At 43.1% G+C, this 18,173-nt stretch overlaps 1 protein-coding gene across 4 annotated transcripts in view; it reads right to left on the bottom strand.

Moving 5' to 3' along the window:
• Positions 1-2,468: 2,468 nt before the first annotated feature.
• The window catches only part of HNRNPR (heterogeneous nuclear ribonucleoprotein R), a 362,080-nt gene continuing 346,375 nt past the window's right edge, over positions 2,469-18,173 (bottom strand). For all 4 annotated transcript variants that reach the window (XM_085647803.1, XM_085647801.1, XM_085647802.1 and 1 more), the window contains one exon: positions 2,469-3,726. In XM_085647803.1, coding sequence (XP_085503929.1) covers positions 3,123-3,726 — 604 coding nt within the window. In that variant the 3' untranslated portion in view covers positions 2,469-3,122. The remainder of the gene's footprint in view (positions 3,727-18,173) is intronic.

Here is an 18,173-nt window from a genome sequence, read left to right as displayed (position 1 = left end):
TTTTGTAATGGATAAATTACAAATATCTTTAAAAAATACAGGTTTGCAGTACGAACAGTCAGAAGTGCTACCAATGTGCCACATGGCTGGAGACCGTTTCATAACTTGTTAAAAATAAAATGCACACAGTTGACAACCACCTGGACCAAATGACACCCATGCATGTCTTGTGCACACAAATTCCCACAATTATTACTCAGATGTTTGAAAGCAGAGCTGGCATGTCCATTGAGGTTGATGTCAAACTGTAGATACTCTGGACTAAGAGTACTCGCTGGAACTTTAAAACTATAAGTGACGCATGCTCCATGATAGAAGGGAGAAAAGCACAGCCAACGCCCATCATGAAAACAGGCTGACTACTTAGTTTCTCAGCTGATGCAGTGGAGGGATTTATTTCATTTCATAAACTGGAATTTCAAACATAGCATGCAATTTTGACTTAAACATGTGCCAAGCTCTTATAGTACATACTATTGAGTGCAATGAGACAGCTATGTGGAGCACAATGGCAGCATGGTAACCATGGGATTTATGCATAAGCACACCCATTTTGCTTACTCAACGAAACGAAGATGGAAAACATTTTCCTAACTGAGGCGGTTGTAGCAGTGGACATCTTGATTAAATTGATTGAGCAGATACTGGCATAGCTCTGTGTTAAAAATACATAATCCATGATCCTCACTACAGTGTTCTCTCCAAGTAAAGTGCGAGTCTTCTGGCATAGCCTCAAAAATTACAAATAGCAACCAATCACAGGTGCAAGTATGCTTAACTGTTTATTCATTTGCCTTACTTAGCAATTGCTACTAGATCTAGAGTGAAAAATGTAGTTGGAGAGGAGTCTTGGTTTACAGAAAGGTGCAGAAAAAACTTTCAATAAAGATTTAATGTCTCTAGAATACTTTATAAAATACATTAAGTGAACTCCACAGGTACTTTTGGAGAGCGTTTGTTTGAAAAGTAAGGTATTCAGTGATCCTACATTAGAAAACAATTAGCTTCTGCAACTTTTCCTGAAAATGCAGAAATCCTGTGTTACTTAAGGGCGTGGTCAAGGGAGCTAAAATCCAAGATCAAAGACTCGAAATCTCAAAGCCCAAATCTTTGCACCCAGAGAAAGACACTTGGCATAACTGCTGAAGATCTGGGAGTCTACTCTTCAAAGCATTTGTATTTCTTAGTCCTGTAGGAAAGGCGATCAACGCTTAAGTGGCAGGAATGGCTAAAGTTCAGTAGCTGTGACTGAGGAGAATTCAGTCCATAAGATCTAGAAACACATAGCAGTTCTCCACTTGTACCCAAAATGGAAATGGATGAACAGAAAGCAAGGTGGAAGAAAATTAGTAGAAGCATAGCAAGTAATGTAGAACCACTATCAATGTGCAAGCCCTTATGATCTCTTATAAATGATGCCCACCCTCCCACCCCCAAACGATATGGTATACAAGTAATTTGGTGGAAGGCTGGTAAGTAACCAGAAAGAAAACAGCTTCTGCCACTTGTTAAGGTGAGCAAGTGCAGCCTTGTGTTAAATCTAGTGGGGGCTGAAAGACAGTTGATAAACCCAGGTTTTAGTTAAAACTACTCTTTCCCGCGTAGTGTGCAGACTGGAATCTTATTAAAATGCAAACTGGTTACAAGGGGATTTGAAGTATGAAAAGAGCATGAGAATAACAAATAGGGATGGGACTGGTCACAAGACAACATGCACCTGGTATGGTAATGCTTACACACTTTCACATTTTAGCTCAAGAAGCAGTCTATATTAGTTTAGTAAGATGGCAGGATTCTTCTGTGGCTATAGATCACAAAGCAAAGACTTTTTAACTTCCCAGATCTTGTATATATTTCAGCTCATGAAACTTTGGGGCATTAGACAAACTATAGAATATGAACAGACAGATCTCCAGTTTAATGTGGATGGCATGTATGCTATTAGGACTTTCAATTCTACATTTGTGAACTCCTATACCCAAGTATATAGCACTAGGTGTGTCCAAGAAACTGAACAAAAAACAATTTTCAACAGCTTACATTATCACCTATCCTATAATAACATGTTGTTATGCTGTATGATTCACACTTTAGTCCGCATAATTTACTCACAATTTTGACAGTTTCAAAAATAAAGTAAAATTGCTCTGCTGCATTAGGCCATATTTCAATGGATTAACCAATATAAAGATACATTATAGCTGGCATGAATGTTTACAATTAAACAAGTTTAAGAACAGGACTTAATGGTTTTACATTTAATATTAAAGATCTTAGTCACCAGTTAAGCCACATGTCCTTCATGTAAATTTCAGTTTCATTCAAGTGTCCACAGTGCTCATCCCAATATAAATTTCATTCTTGTGTGAATTTAATCAATCGTAGCTAGTTATTCTTTTGAAAAAAAGTTTCTTAAAAATTACAAAATTGATTAATATTTTAGGACACAAGTGAATTTGAAATAGGTAAATGTTTTGAATAGATTTTTGTGTTTTATTGAAATCTTACATGAACAAGTAGTTGTAAATACAATCACATCATGGAACAAAGTGCCACGGCTTTTACGGTTAAGCCAAACAAATTTTGTAGGGCAGATTTCCAAAAAGGTGTGAAGTTATAACATTTTAAAAAACACAGTTAACCTACTTCTAAGAATGCAAAACATACAGTCAAATGTTATTTTCAATACATGAAACTTAAAAATTGTTTTTTGTTGGTTTTAATCTCTTAAAACGGCTAAGACAAAGCACTAGCTTTTTATATTATGTACAGCATTCTCCTATGTGGTCTAATTGAAATTAAAAGAAAGTGTAACTGTCCCAAACAAGGAGGTTCTTGCAAAACCATGATTGAACATTGTTTCCCCTGCCTCATTTAACTGCTAAAATGAATCCTAAAACAATAAAATCACTGTCTGGCCCATAGGGATTGGGAATCCTGCAAGTCTAGTAACTTACAAATGCATTAAACAAAAAGAAGAACAACTCAGGTATATACAGTATAGACGTTCAGTCATTTAATGACTGCCAAATTGCTATTTAAGTGTTTATACTTTATTTTGCCTTAAAAGAATGCATTTATGCCAATTCGATATTGCCAATTTTCCTTTTTTTTTTTTTTTTTTATTTCCACTGTTGGCCATAAGAATCTTGATAAAATTCCTGGTTGTCATTATTGTAACCATAGTTACCAGAATAATCACCACCTTGCTGGAGTGGCTGTTGAGCGATGGGTTGGGAGCCCCAGTTCTGGTTGTTGGTCTGGCGGCGCTTGGAATCCGGTTGGTTGTAACCATCAGCCTTTCTCTTGCCTCCTACGTTGCCCCCACGGTTGCCTCTAGCTCCACGAGCACCACGTCCTCTCTGCTGCTGTACAGGACCCCCACGCCCACCCCTAGCTCCTCTAGGTGGTCCCATGGGGGCTCCCCTCTGCGAATAACCAGCTCTACCTCTTGGTGGCGGGGCACCCCGCCCTCTGGGTGGTGGAGGAGCACCTCTTCCACCCCTTCCTCCACGTCCTCTAACTGGATAGCCATCATCATAACCATAGTAAGGATCTTCATAGCCACCACGGTAGTCATGATAATCATAGCCATAGTAATCGTCATAATAATCTTCGTAGCCATAGTAATCTGGGGGATAGGCATATCCACCTCGCCCACCACGTCCCCTCCCTCTTACAGGGGGTGGCATTCGGGGTGGAGGGTAGTAGTAATAATCTTCATACCTATTGAGGAAAAGATATGTATTAGACAGCCACTGAAATAGTTGATCCTATACATATTCAATTATTGTCTTATGAGAATTATCAGAAAATATGAGATAATGTAAACAAATAGTTCAACAAAGTCCTATTTCAAATAACAGTATATTCAACAGACTGAATATAAATAAATTCATTGTTTAAAACGCCAGCCACAAATGTATATCAATACACTGACTTACATAAACACATTGGAAGAGGAAACAATTTTAAAAAGCAATATTCGGTCTAGAATTGTAAGAGTGTACTATTAGAGAGTTGCAGTGAAACAAGACATTTGTAGCATATGATATGGTTAAAGGTTTTAACACTCATGATGGGCCTTGAAATCTGATCTAAACCAGATGATCAATGCAGATAGGTCTACGCAGTTATTTTCAGCAAAAGCAATAATCAAATGCATCAACGTGTTTGCTCGCACACCGACAATGTGTTCCAGTTTTCACGCTTCAGTAGTTTAAATAAGGTTAACTCCTTAGCCCGCAGTGTAAAAAGCAGAGCAAGAAATGGTCTTTTTATGCAGGGCTAGACCCTTCCACTGAAACAACTCAAATGAACATGCCTAGTTAGGCATGAAGAAAGGTTTCAATTATATGATGAGCGCCTCAATCTGTGATTATTTTAATTGCGCTGTCGGGACCTGGAAGGGTTTGTCTCTACAAGTGTTGGCTTTAATCACTAGCTCCTACAATCTGAGGCTTCACTGGCTTTTTGCCGACTCATTCTCCTTTTTCACATGCTTTCTTTCCTTCTGCTTCCTAAATTCTGGTTCTGCTTTGCCATCATGAAAGACTAAAGAGGACATGATCAGTATCTTTCGAACACCCTATACAAGTATGTTGGGAATTAAGGAAGTATTGTTGACCCAATTGATTTATTGTGGTGATGTGGTGTGGATAGGTTAGTGATCAAGCTCCTTGTTTGCCATATATAATCTGGCCTCATGACATAATAGTGCATATCTGATACATTACACTGGTCTGTTAAAACATCAGCCTCTGTGTACCCTCACTTTCGTTTGGCCTCGTATAGTGGGTGTGTGGGATTCGGTCTGTGAAAAATGAAGCATATTTATCCAATCGTCTAACTATAGTACACTATTGCAAACCTCTATCCATTCCCAGTGAACCAGATTCTCTGTCCCAATCAAAATTAAATATCACTATCATTTATTTTTCCAATATTGGGGATTTCCCAATAATCTGCCATGGATCAATACAGGGAAGATATGTTCTTACTCCCAAATGTAAGTTTATTGAGACCTGGTCTTGCCAAATATAGCAGATATGACAGAATGCCATGGGTACACACTAGATGAGATGCGAGTTGCTCCTTTGAAACTACACGTAAAATCTTTACCACTTTTTTCCTGAAAACACTCTGGTCGAGGAGGCTCTTGCTTCCTTGACGATCAACGTGTAGCTGTATGAGGCCAACACAGCACGAGCCCTGGTTCCCAGATGACATCACCTGTGACAGAAACATCGGCTGAATGATCAACGAGTACCTCACCAGCACTTAGCAGACCATGCAGCCAATTGTGGGGCAAGCAGCAGAGATGCCAGGACCAGAACAGGTTTCGGAGTAAAAATGGATATCAGCAGTTTTTGCTCTTCTCTCATTTAAAAAATAAAAAAAAAAACAGTAAAATCTTATGTTCATACAATGCTTGTCGTAACTTAATGAAATCAAATACCTAAATAATTTAACAAACGCATTGTTTGCATACAACAGACTAATATTCAACAGAACACATTCAACACAGAACAGATGTTTCACACAACTGGAATTTGCTCCCAAAAACAATAGCCTCAGTACTGTTGACATATAGCCAGGTATCTCTTCACTACCAATACCACTAACTACTGATGACACACACACAAAATACAGCTCAGACACGCCACAAATACAGCAACACAATGCACAAGTTAAGCACTGGGTAAAATGCTGTCAACCCAAGATCAACACAAAGAATAAAGTTTTCTCCAACACTAAAAACATATACTCAAATATTAATGAATAAAAAGAATGCCATCCAACAATGAAGCAGGACTGCTTACAGTCTGAAATTTAACTCCATGCTTAATTTTCCGCAAGACAAAGCAGATACTGTCTTGGGAAAATACCAAATGACACTGCATAAAATGTTATAATAACTTTGCAAAGAAACCCTAGATCTGCGAGGGAAACACCAGGCATGCACAGCGTGAAGAAGCTGTACAAATGGAAAAGGCATGGATGTGCTCTGTACAAACATGGATAACAATATCTTTAAATCGTTTCGATGCAGATTTAAATGACTAAACTTTAGCTTTACAACAACCAAACTCTAGCTTTACAACAACCAATCTCTTCCAAAAGGGATCCGGAGTTGTGTGTAGGGACTGTCCTCTTTGGCTAGCAACGTCAGCACAAGCATATTGCACATTAAGGCAAAAAGTCTGTGGAAGTGCTCTTGCACTTTATCGGGATGCGGTGTCCGGTATGTAGACAAGTTAAGCAAAATATGTGCTCACTATACTCTTGCTTTCACAAAGCTAAACGTGTTAAGAGGATGTTTTCACTTCTAAATCAGAACAATTTTCCTTGGAGTCAGTTCTCAAAGGTTGTTGTGATAGGCACTTTCTTGTATTGCCAATTGTTCCTTCCTGGTTAGCAATACCAAGTATGCTACTCAGCATGAAGGAGACAATCAATGCTTCAAAGCGTCTGAACAGCCTGTCTGCAGAAGGGTTTCATTTCTTTGTCTGTTACATGAGCGCTGTCCTCATCTGTTAATGGAAGTGCAATTACCTGTAGTTGGTGTCTATGTCTGTACAGCTCTTTCCACAGGTCCTAAATGTAGCCTGCAGAAGACAACAGACCCAGCAGAGCTTTTAATGATCCTAATGTGGATTGTTGGACAAACATGGTTCTAGTGCTGAGGCTGCTGAACTCAATTTTCCTCTGAGAAACTGAGATGACACAGACATTTAAACTTGTGTGTCAGTAAATTTGAGTGCTTGTAACTCTGCTATCGCTTACTCGGAGTAATCAGTTCTTGAGTTAAGAGTTGATGTGCATTTTCTGCCTCTTGATTTGAGCGCTGCTAGTGCACAACACTTTGTGAACGCTTTACATGCTCATCTTAAACCATAAAAGAACTCTTTTCACCATGAATGTAGAAGACAGCCAGTTCCATATATGTTCTGGATTTAAGCGAGATGGATCTATGAAAGTATACATGCTGAAGGTCAAAAGGTAAAAATGTACCAAAGTCCTTCTGAAAACTCTTCTTGTGATTTACCTGATAAGGATTCTCATGTGCGTCTGTGATAGTTTTTTTCTCCAGTGCAGGGATTTTTTCTAAGGCACTGTTGGCCAAAACTAGCTAACACTGCTCTGGGAAGGACATTTCTCTTATTGAGGGGTGGTTTGCAGCTGTACTGGAGAGTTTAAATAATATGAAGCATAGAATCCATTTAAATAACAGTATTTTGATCAGTGTGAAAAGCGACCCATTATTCTTCATCCTACCTGGGTACTTCTGGAAGGGGCAGAGCAGAAAGTCAATAATGTATGTTGGTAATGGGAATAGTGCATCTGAAGGACTTGATCACTGTACTAAGTGATTTGTCTGCTCCTTGTAGTGTAGGAAATAGTCAGATTAGTTTGGTACATTTGGCTACATCTTTAGTGATGATTGTGCTTTCTCTTGTCATGTAGGTGAAAATTGGCATTGGGTACTGGGAGATGCACCTGTTTGGCATTGTACATTCCAATTTGTGGAGTAATCCTAATCTTGGCAGGAAGTTAAGATACGAAGCAAAGGGTTTGGGTCATGAAGGACTACCTCAAAACTAGAGTATGAGCTTCAAGAGGACTGAGCTTGAGAAGCAAATCTAATATATCCAGTTTGTTCTCATAACTAGAGCATGGCTGTAGAAAAACCCCTCTAATGAGGATATAACATTAATTTTCTTGCCCAGGGTCTATAGTTTCCTATTCTTGTTTGGTGTAAATGATGGGCAGAAAGAGAAAGGTCAGAATGCTTTAGTACGAGGCAGTATTCATGATGGAGCTTAATTCAGAGTGGCTGCAATGAAGAGTAGGACACTTTAACCTCACCCCGTATGTCCAAAACGGTTAGGGACAATGTTCAACAATGGCTTTCTTAATTGTTCTTGCTTTTTTCGGGCTACATACAAATTATGGAAGTTAATTATAACATTAAATTGGTTACTTCTGAACTAAAACAATTATCTTTATCTTGTCTATCATTTTCAAAGGGAACTTTCTGCTCATCCTCTGTCTGAAAGTATGCAAGTTGGCATTTTTCACTGAGGCCTTAAGGATCATCAATAAAGGCAAACATTGAATTTTCTGGTCTTCAAATTTCACACAGTACTGCAGTTTGTTCCCCATGACAGGCACTGGTTCATAAAAAATGCATAAGTCGCATGGTAAAGACATCAAGTAGATTTGCCCTTTCTCTGCACCTCTGCCTAGGGCACTAGGGAATGTTTACTGTTTGGACGAAAGGAGAGGTTCAGTAATATGTGATAGAGTTATCAATGTTCAGAATTAGAAAGCTATCCTTTACCCATGGATTCTGTTTAATGTCCAAAGGGCTGCTGCTTTTCTGGTAGACTAACAGTAAAGAGCTGGATTTCTCAATTTGATGGTGGCTCATCTAAGTTATGAAAGTAATCCACTCTTCTGGCCCAATCCTGTATAATCTTATTCTTCTGAGAATGTAAAGCCTATTACACAATTTGCACATTGTTAGATGCAAAAGTCCTCTACACAGTGAGAGACATGTACCCCTGCCTGCAGTGCCCAACTGCATTGTGGTATAGATCCATAATACTGATTTTTTTCACCATAGGAGAACACAGATTGTGAGAAAGTGCCTCTTGACATGGCTAGCCCCCACTTTTTGTCAGGTTTTGAAGTTGTTTTGATTGTAGTGCGCAGGGTCCCTGCCAATCAGGTCCCCTGCCAATCAGGTCTCCTGTTGCAGTGCTTCTTTCTTAAAACATGCCATCAATTGGTACTATTGCCCCCCTCATCCCTAGTAAGTGGTACACTGGGTACCTAGGGCCTGGGAGCTGAAGAGGTTCCCTCTACCTGGGATCATGCCACTGCACCTTGCATGCCCCTGTGAGGTGAAAAACAGCAAAGTCGACATGGCACCTGGGTTGGGTGCCTTGCCAGTCAGCACTGCCTGGAGGTATAGGTAAGTCACACCTCTAGCAGGCCTTACAGCCTTAAGGCAGGGTTCATTATACTACAGGTGAGGGCAAATCTGCATGAGTAGGTATGCCCTTATAATACCCAAGTCAATTCTTAAATAGTGTAAGTGCCTGGGAAGCCACAAGGAGTACATGGGCTGGAACCTGTAGTTCCCCAGCACCACGATGGCTTCACTGAACACAAGAGGGTTTGGTACCAAACTACTCCTCACAATACCCCACACTGGTGCCAGTGAGGGATTTATTGTAAAATGTACTTAGAGGGCATCTCAGAGTTGCCCCCTGAAAAACTACTGATCCTGGTGTGGGCACAGACATGCCTCTGCACCCCTGGGTGGAGAGCATTTGCTCTCTGGGACAAGAAACAATGAACACCCAGGGCAGAGGTGTCACACCTCTTTCCCCGGGATGGGCCAGTGCTTGAAGGGGAAGCTGCAAAGGCCTGCAGCCCATGTAATGTGACCCCCAGCCTCTGCTGCTAGGAGGATCAGATGGCAGCCCCCAGGTTATACCCCCACTTTGGTCAGGAAAAACAGCAGGAAAGCTTAGAAACGCTAGGAGGCGTACCCATCTTTGATAAGTCCACCCCTCAGGTTGAGGAGGCAAAGTTAAGCACACTTTTCAGTCCCCTCCATTTTGAAGATGAGGGGACTCCTGCAATCATGGCTAGGTCTATTCCCCCTCTTACAGGATGGTGGAATAATAGAGGGTGTAGCCACCCCAGGTAAGGGACCGGTTGGCCCTACCCATTACTCCTCACCTAAAACACCCCCTATATTTAGTATTCAGGTGGCTCCCTCAGACCTAGAAAGCAGGTTCCTGGAATCTATGAAAAAGAAAGAAAGAAGATGCCATGACTTTTACCCAGCCCTACCGGCCTGTCTCCAGCTTTAAAGACTCTGCAAAGACTACAACGCCCGGCCTTTGGCCAGCGACTTTCAGAATCCAGAGGAAGACTGCTTGCTTTTGAACAAAGACCAGATCTCCCGAGGACAGTGGCCCTCTCTAGAAGAGTTCAACTAAAAGGACTCCGGAACCAGCTGGAACCGTGACACCTGCGCACTCTGCACTGGACGCCCAAAGCCCTGGTCTGAGTGGATCACCTGTCCAGTGATGTCTCCCCAGCAATCCTGACCTCCAGTCAAGCATTGGCTGACCCAGGGCTGGGGAATTCATATCACCAGACACCTGAGACATGTTGACTTCTGTCAGGGGCAAGAAGATTTAATGTCCATTTTGTCCAACAGACAACTAGACATTAAACCCAATTAAATGGCAGCAAAGCTGCAATACTTACTTGCTCATAGACAAAAACAGAAAATGGGTAGATTTGCCCACACACGTAGGCTGCGTAGTAAGAAAATGCCTGGGTGAAAACAAGCAAATTCCAAGCGTTTTCCAAGTATGGAAAAAGATTTTTGTAATGAATTACACAGGTCAAGGTTAAACAAAAAGTGATGGGCCTAACCAAAGGTCAGCAGTTCAAAATGCATTAACAAATATGAAGGTGAATATTGATAGGAGCTCTTCCAGTGTACCTTAGCACTGTACTCTCCAATATTGAAGTACTGGAAACCACAAACTGCTCTGCTAATACACCTAAAATTTAAATAAATACTGCTCTGCTTTTTTCTATAATCAGTCACAACAACTTTGCCATTGTACCAGTATTGAAGCCTTCCCCCCACTTTTGCACTTCCATCATTGGTGTAAATTCAGAGCTGCTGTGCAGCTGCACGTTAAAACCTTTTTCTTCTTCCAAGGGCATTCCCACCCTGAACCACCCTCTTCTCACACATCAGAAAATATTCACTCACCAGAAAAAGTAGGTGCAAGTGCGCATCTATACTTTGAGGCTAACAAACTGAAAAGCAGACCCAATTTCGGACCAAAGTTGAAACCAGCATTGGCAAACTAGAGAGCCTTAAACCGTTAAAGAGACTTTTAGTGTCAAGGAGGGCCAAACCCATACTAGATTTTCAGGATAACCACATCAAATAAACAAATATTCATTTAATCTCATTGGAACTAATTTGGAGAGTTGGTGGTAATTCTGAAAGTCTAGCCATGGATTCTGACCTGCCCTCATGGATCATCTGCGCCACAAAATCCTAACGTCCTTGGAACCTTTCCCCAACAAACATTTGTATTGCTCATACATTTGTAGAATGTCCCTCCTTAGAACAGAAAATGAGTGACTTTTTACAACCTTTATGAAAATCCGTGGATTTCTTTGTGGGCAGTTAGGCACATATTATGCAAACCTTTCCTGTTACGCTGCCCAATGCATAAATGTCTGTGCCCATGCTGCTGAGCAGATCAAGGGCAATAGCTTATTAGTAAGCTTGGTGACTTTATTAGCGCATTCATCTCCAACTACATCGGTATAAATCAGCATCAGGAACTGGCCAGAGCAGACTAACACTTTGGGAATAGGCAGGTGAGATGATCCCTGCAACACTGCACGCTTTCTAAAGGAACTGTGCAGTGGCTCCTGTGAAGGGGCTGTGTTAATTTACAATGTATTTGGAGGAAAGAGATGAATCACAGAAGATTTATTGCTCAATGCAGCAACTTTGTTTTATTTTTAGAGCTGCTAAAAAAGAGGAATGCAAACAGAGTACAGCAAAACCTCCCCCTGTAGCAAGGGGCAACTATCAACGAGCAGAGTACTGGCCCCAAAACCTTTAATGCAGCCTGGTCCATCCCGCATTAGCTGGACGGAGTTATTGGTCAGTCTACCACTAGCAGAGATTGACTGACTGACCCTTCCTTTCTTATATCTTCACAATCTGGCAGGCCAGCCCACTACCATAACAGCACTTTGGCAACTGCGTCATGTCATCCCCTGATCTAGGCAGCAAACTCTGTTAAGTGTATAGGAGGTTTGCTTGAGGGCAGACCTGGTGCAGGTAATTAGTACTCAAAGTGCTCATAGTGGGTGTCTGCAGGGCATTTGAGTCTCGTCCATGTGTGCAAGCCTCTTTACGTGGAGTATCTCTAGGCTTGGGGTCACACTGTCAATCTACAGGGGATGTGCTGCCTGTCAACAGGAGTTCTGTGTCTATGCATGGTGTAGATGTGTCTCTGCAGATGTGTGTGTGTGCGGGGCATGTATGTTTTCAGCGGGTGTGTATCTTCACAGACGTGTGTACGCACAAGAGTGTCACGGTCTACCAATAGGGAGAGCTTGGGTCTATGTATAATGGGTGTTTTTATGTCTGCGCGGGGGAGGGACAAGGTCTCTAGGAGTGTGTGCCAGCATAGGGTTGTGTGTCTGAAGTAAGTGATGTATTAATCGATGCAACTGTAGTGTAGATCTGGGTCTTTGAAATGGGGTTGTTTGAGTGTGGAGTGGGTGTGTGTGTGTGTGTGTGTGTGTGTCACAGGAGTGTGCATAATTGCAGTTGGGTTGTGTGTATGTGCAGTATGTCAGTAAGGCAAGCTGAAAGGGGAAGAACCAATTAGGCTGGAAGCAGGCCAGGCATCTCGTGACAGACAGCACCTCCCCAACACTACAGAATTTCTTATCAATTTCTTTTTTACTGCAACACTGAGGTACTCCACCTTAAGTTTAACCTCAGAATATCATGCTACCAGATTATATACAAAGTATTGAGGATCAAAATATTGAGAAGGTAATTGGCAAGTAAAGATTTACTATTCTTATTTTGGTAGCATGATGTTTCTGTAGTAGATTTTTCTACATACAACAAACATGAATAGATGTGCAAATATGCTGCTTGCTTGCTTTTTGGAAAAGCATATCCAAACTACCGGACCAAGTCAGCTATTCACGATCATTTATTGTTGGTTTTCATCAGTACTTAAGGAGAATTTCACTTTTCTCAGCAATATAGTCAAGTTTTACATTTTTTCAAGTCAGTGATATCCCTGGTCAGTTTTATTATAACAAGCATCCATATATGTTTGTGTAAGCCCACATAATTGATTTGGGTATAGGTGGGACAAGTTGATTGTCTTACAGGACATGTAGATTTATGTTGCATTTTGTCCCATGGACAAGTAGATTTAAAAATGTCCACACCCATGACCCCTCCTGGACCCTTTGACGAAGCCTATAGCCTGAATCCAGTGGCTCCCCCTGACCGGAACCGGCTTCAGTAAGAAGACTCCAATGTCTAAAAGCACCCCTGCACCTGAAGCCCCTGTGGCTTGGTAAGCTGAATCGATTGGTGCCCCTACACCTACCCACATCTTTACTTACCTTAGCTGTAATTTGTTTCCCTCCTGCAACCTCTGGTGCCACACCACAGCCTGTTTGCCAAAAGAAGTATCCTCAAACAGCATTGGGCGCCACTGTGCAGCTGGTGGTGTATGTTCGGTGATGCTTTGTGCCCCACCACCCTCTCCGGTGCTTGAGCTAACCCCCAAAGCTTGGTCCCTGACACCAATCTACCAACCTGCAAGCAGTGTGGCTTCGAGCACCCCCAGTTCTCCATTGAAACGCACTCAGCCAAACTCCGATTCTGACCTAATCACCCAGCTGCCCCTGTGCTGCTGGTGGTGCAGCTTTGGTACTCACCTGACCCTGGCCCCTTGCTGACCTTTTGACTAGAACTGCAAGTCTGCTATTTTCCCATAGAATCGCATCATTGTTTTCCTCAATAGGATAACATTGAACTGTTCAGAAATTGTCGACTTTTTAAAAAGAGAAAAATATTTTTAGTTAAAACATTTTTTTTAAATTGGTGCACAAAGTGCTACCCCGTAGTGGTGGAAGAATACCGCCTTCACCAGGAGTTAAACACCACAAGTGCAGTGGTGGCAGCATACCGTGTAGTGATCAGTAGTGGTGAACAGGTCCTTTTTACCCTGTGTCACTGTAGTGAGGCCTACCCTTTTAAAAAAGTTTTGCTGCTGTGTGTTTAACTCACCCCTGGTCTACATCAGGTTGATGTGGAAGTGAGAGTGTGATGTAAACATGTGCTGAGTGCATGTGTGCACACTAGGAATACACTACACCCAGGGCGAAGTGTGGTACAGTGAGCACATGGTAAATGTGTGTGATGGCAGGGTGGTGCGCTTTTAAAATAACACTGATGCAGTACAGAGAGACGAACTATAAACCACAAGCTGTTCCTAACAGGCAAGAAATTGTAGGCAGGTTGCTCCTTTAAGAAGCAAGGGCCCTCACATACCCCGGGAGTTGTCATGCTTAATTATGGGCAGCTCTTCGGTGGGCCGGCGCTGCAATGCCCAACAGGCCCGCGGGGGGTGGAGGGGTATGGGCTCTTTGCTGGAGATCTTTTACCTGTGATCTTGGCCAATGATGAAACGGGTGAGTGTGGGATGTTAGGTGTATATACAGTAGAGTGTGGGGAATGTGTAGATTGAAAAATAAATATGGGAACCAGCTGAAGAAACTTTAATTAGCAGGTTTCATGTCATGATTAAAAACCTATAGTACCTGCACGAAGAGATTCTAATAGTCTCATCAAGCGTTTAAGTGAGAATAACCGTCAACATGTTTCATGCCCTTTTGAGATGGTGGCATTTCTTCAGGACCTAGAAACCCTACTAGCTACTCATAGGGGGTGGTTCATATCTAGGTGTAAGAATGGATAACCATGCTCTCACCAAATACACCAACTTCAACAAGGTTCCTCTTCAGTAGGGACCGGGAGTGCAGGGGGGAATGAGCCAAAGTCTACGGAGTCACGAGACGCTCAATGGCATCGCGTACGGCTCGTCCATTGGGTACACAATTCGTGACAGACCTACCCTTTGTGGATTTCGGAGTGGAGTACAGAGAGACTGCAGTACTGAACAGTGTGTGCAAACTGAGTGTGTGTGCTGCATGTGGGAATGCTGGTGGTAGCATAATACATGACAGCAGTACTAGGTTGTGAGGGTGCTGTGAATGTACCACGAGTGCAGATATGCCTGCACTAGAACATTACATACAGAACCTTGGTTTGAGTTTTGGGAAGCCCAGGTTGCCAAAAACATTAGTAGAACACAGCAGAATTGTGTATTGCTGCATTCCTGTAAGCTGGGTGAGACAAGCACAGGATGAGGGGAGAGCCAAGCTCCCCTTGGGAATTTTAAAGGGCTCTTTGATTCAGTGACCAATGACAAGGAAAGGGTCCTAGACACATCTCAGGTAGAGGGAGATGGGTCTGATAAGAGAACCAAACCGTAAGGCTTTGGTCCCAGGATTAACCTTTGATGCACATATCACTGTGTCTGACATCCAGGTGTCACTCCTATGAATCTTACGGAGGGCTATTCAGCATTGGAGTCCTGCCTGCTGAGCCAGACATCCTTCAGGAGGAAGAAGGGGGACAGATGTACATTTCAAAGAAGCAGAAATCAGAACATAAAACTTCAAAGCTCCAGACCCTAAATCAAATTTTTGTGTCTGGAAGAAAACCAAGTAGGGGATTCTGAGACCCCAAACTATGTCATCTGCTAAGCAGCCAAGCCGGGATGTGTAGGGGAGGGGAGGAAGCGCTGCAAGACTCATGCCAGTAACCAGGCCTAGGGGCTCCACCTCCTAGACTTCCTGCTGGGCGAGGGGACATTACTCAGGAAGCCAAGATCACCTGGAGCACCAGTGCCTACCTGCTCACCAAGAATGGTGTGCCCATGAGGAAAAGGAGAGCATGGGAGGGAGGGAGATCCAGAAGAGCGCCCTCGAGTGACTACTGTGTGAGGTATCCAGCCCTGCACCGATCGGACCGTAGCCCTTGTATTGAACTGAACTTCACTGGCATCCCCATATGCCAGGAGGGATTGCCATGAACTGAATTAGAGGAGCGCGGTGGGAGAAACCCACTCCCTGCACAGATTGGGGTGTTCCCTGGGTGCAGACTTAACTGGGTTACCCTGTATGCCAGGAGGGGCAGCAGTTGCGTGGATTAAAGCCTGTAGCAGGAGTAACATATCTATATGCTGATTGGGCCGTTGCCAATGTGCTCAGTGGCTTAGCAACACTGCATGCCATGCTGAATGTAAGAGGTCAGAGCAGTCACTCGGGACCAGGAAACTACTGGAACTGAACGGCATCTTGTGGACTTCCCCCACGAAACCTCGTAGGAGCAAGGAGACCACCCTACATCGAGGAAGAAAAGACGTACCACATGACTGCTGGAGCCGGAGCACCTCGCCCATCTTACCTCCACTGCATAACCCCTAGACTTTAAAAATGTAACTCCTTTGCAGAGTAAGAGGGAAGAACGCGAGTATGGCCATCAGTGAAAGGAGAATAACACCGAACTTGTTACACTAGAGGTGGGAGGACAGGTAGAGGCCTGATCACTACTAGAGCCCCGACTTCAAGGGATTGTGATATTTTTTTTTATGTCACTTATCTTGGCATGTGTAAAGTTAGAATAAAAGTACTTATTTTTATACAAAAACAAGTATTTAACTGGACATTGATTTATTGCCGTGGGCAAGTTGAGTTATGAGTCCTGTTCACTGATTTTAATCTAAGCTTCCCCTGAGGGAACCTGGACTGCTCACAAGCTATGCTACCCAGCTGAAAGTCGGGTGCAGACGGGGGGCGTTTGACACAGCTAAGTGTGATCCATAGTAAGGTGGGCCCCGGCACATCAATAGTAAAAGGCCACCATCACCTTGGTTGTGCCCAGTAGCCCCTGGAACGGGGTCCTGAAACATCATGTAGGTACAAGCAAGAAATGCAGTCCTTGCCGGTGCTTCTGTTGGAAAAATGTTTGGGAACAGTATTTACGTTCTCTGAAGACAGAACTATTTTCGTATTGGTTGTGATGCAAAAGGAATTCATACCAATGAAGCCACGAAAGGACTTTGGAGGGCAGGAACATCAAACCTCAGATTCTTCATTTCCAATAGTGCAAGTAAACTACAGAAAGGGCTTTGTTTGCTTCTTTTTTTGCCCCAAGTTATATTCTCTCAGAAATTAAGTTTCAAATTACTGAAAGAGTATGGCTTTCTAGGACCAACACTTTTCAGCACAAGAAAGTAAAGGAATTATTGAAGGGATCTGGAGGCAAAGATAAGGCAGGTCTAAGAGCCAACCACTTCAAGGAGGTGGCTGCAAACACAGCTGCTGCTGATAGCCTGTTTCACAAATGCAAACTAAATACGAAGCTACAAGCCTAAACCAGGGAGCATGTAAATGCTAGATAGGATCCTGTTATATATCAAGCCACTGCACAACGGTAACCCTAGGTATTCACTGGTTTCTAGTCGCAATACTGACTTGAAGAACGGATCTCAGTTTTAAATACAAATGAGATATTCATGCTACACGTTATCTGAGCTATACCAGTGGTTGATAATGTGCCAATTACCATGCAAAAACACCATAAAGCTTCTGGAAACCCATTAGGTCTCTGAAAGGGAATACCTCAACCCAAGATATCGGTTCGCAGAACGGGGAGGATGGGTGGGGCGTCGATGAATCTAACTAACTAATGTTTCTTACAGATATATCGTTAGTTAGATTCCTCACCTTAGAATAGATACCCCAGCAATACCAACCCCGGTGGTGGGTCTGCGAACCAAGATCACACCAGAAAGTCCTGGAGAACAGAACGGCCAAAGAAGCCGTCTCTCCGGACTTGGCTGTCCAGGCAATAGTGTTTGGCAAACGTGTGCAGCGAGGCCCACGTCGCTGCCTGACAAATGTCCTGCAAGAGGACTCCCCGGCCCAGGGCAGTGGTTGCCGCTGTGGCCAGAGTGGAATGGGCCCTCAGCCCTACAGGAGGTTCCTTTTTAGCTAAGGAATAACAGGCCTTGATACACAAAACGACCCACTGAGAGATGGTTCGCTTGTGCACCGCCTGCCCCTTCTTAGCACCCACGAGCCAACAAAGAGTTGGTCGTCCACCCGGATCTGTTTGGTGCGGTTCAGATAGAAGGACAGCACCAGTTTTGGGTCCAGACGGTGGAGCCTCTTCCTCTTTCGAGGGATGCAGAGGCGGAAAGAAGGTGGGCAACGTAACATACTGTCCGATGTGAAAGGCAGTTACCACCTTAGGAAGAAAGGAAGGACGAGTCCTGAGAACAACTTTGTCCGGATGGACAGAAAGGAAAGGAGGCTTGGAAGAGAGAGCCTGGAGCGCACTCACACTTCTAGCAGAGGTGAAGGCAAACCAGGAAAGCAGTCTTAAGCGTCAGCAGACGAAGGGGATAATTATGAAGTGGCTCAAAGGGAGCGCACAT

This window comes from Triturus cristatus, chromosome 3_2, assembly GCF_964204655.1.
Source record: "Triturus cristatus chromosome 3_2, aTriCri1.1, whole genome shotgun sequence".
NCBI classification, from domain to species: Eukaryota; Metazoa; Chordata; class Amphibia; order Caudata; family Salamandridae; genus Triturus; species Triturus cristatus.
Note: the sequence above shows the minus strand (reverse complement) of the source record. Positions and strands in the feature narration are given on the sequence as shown.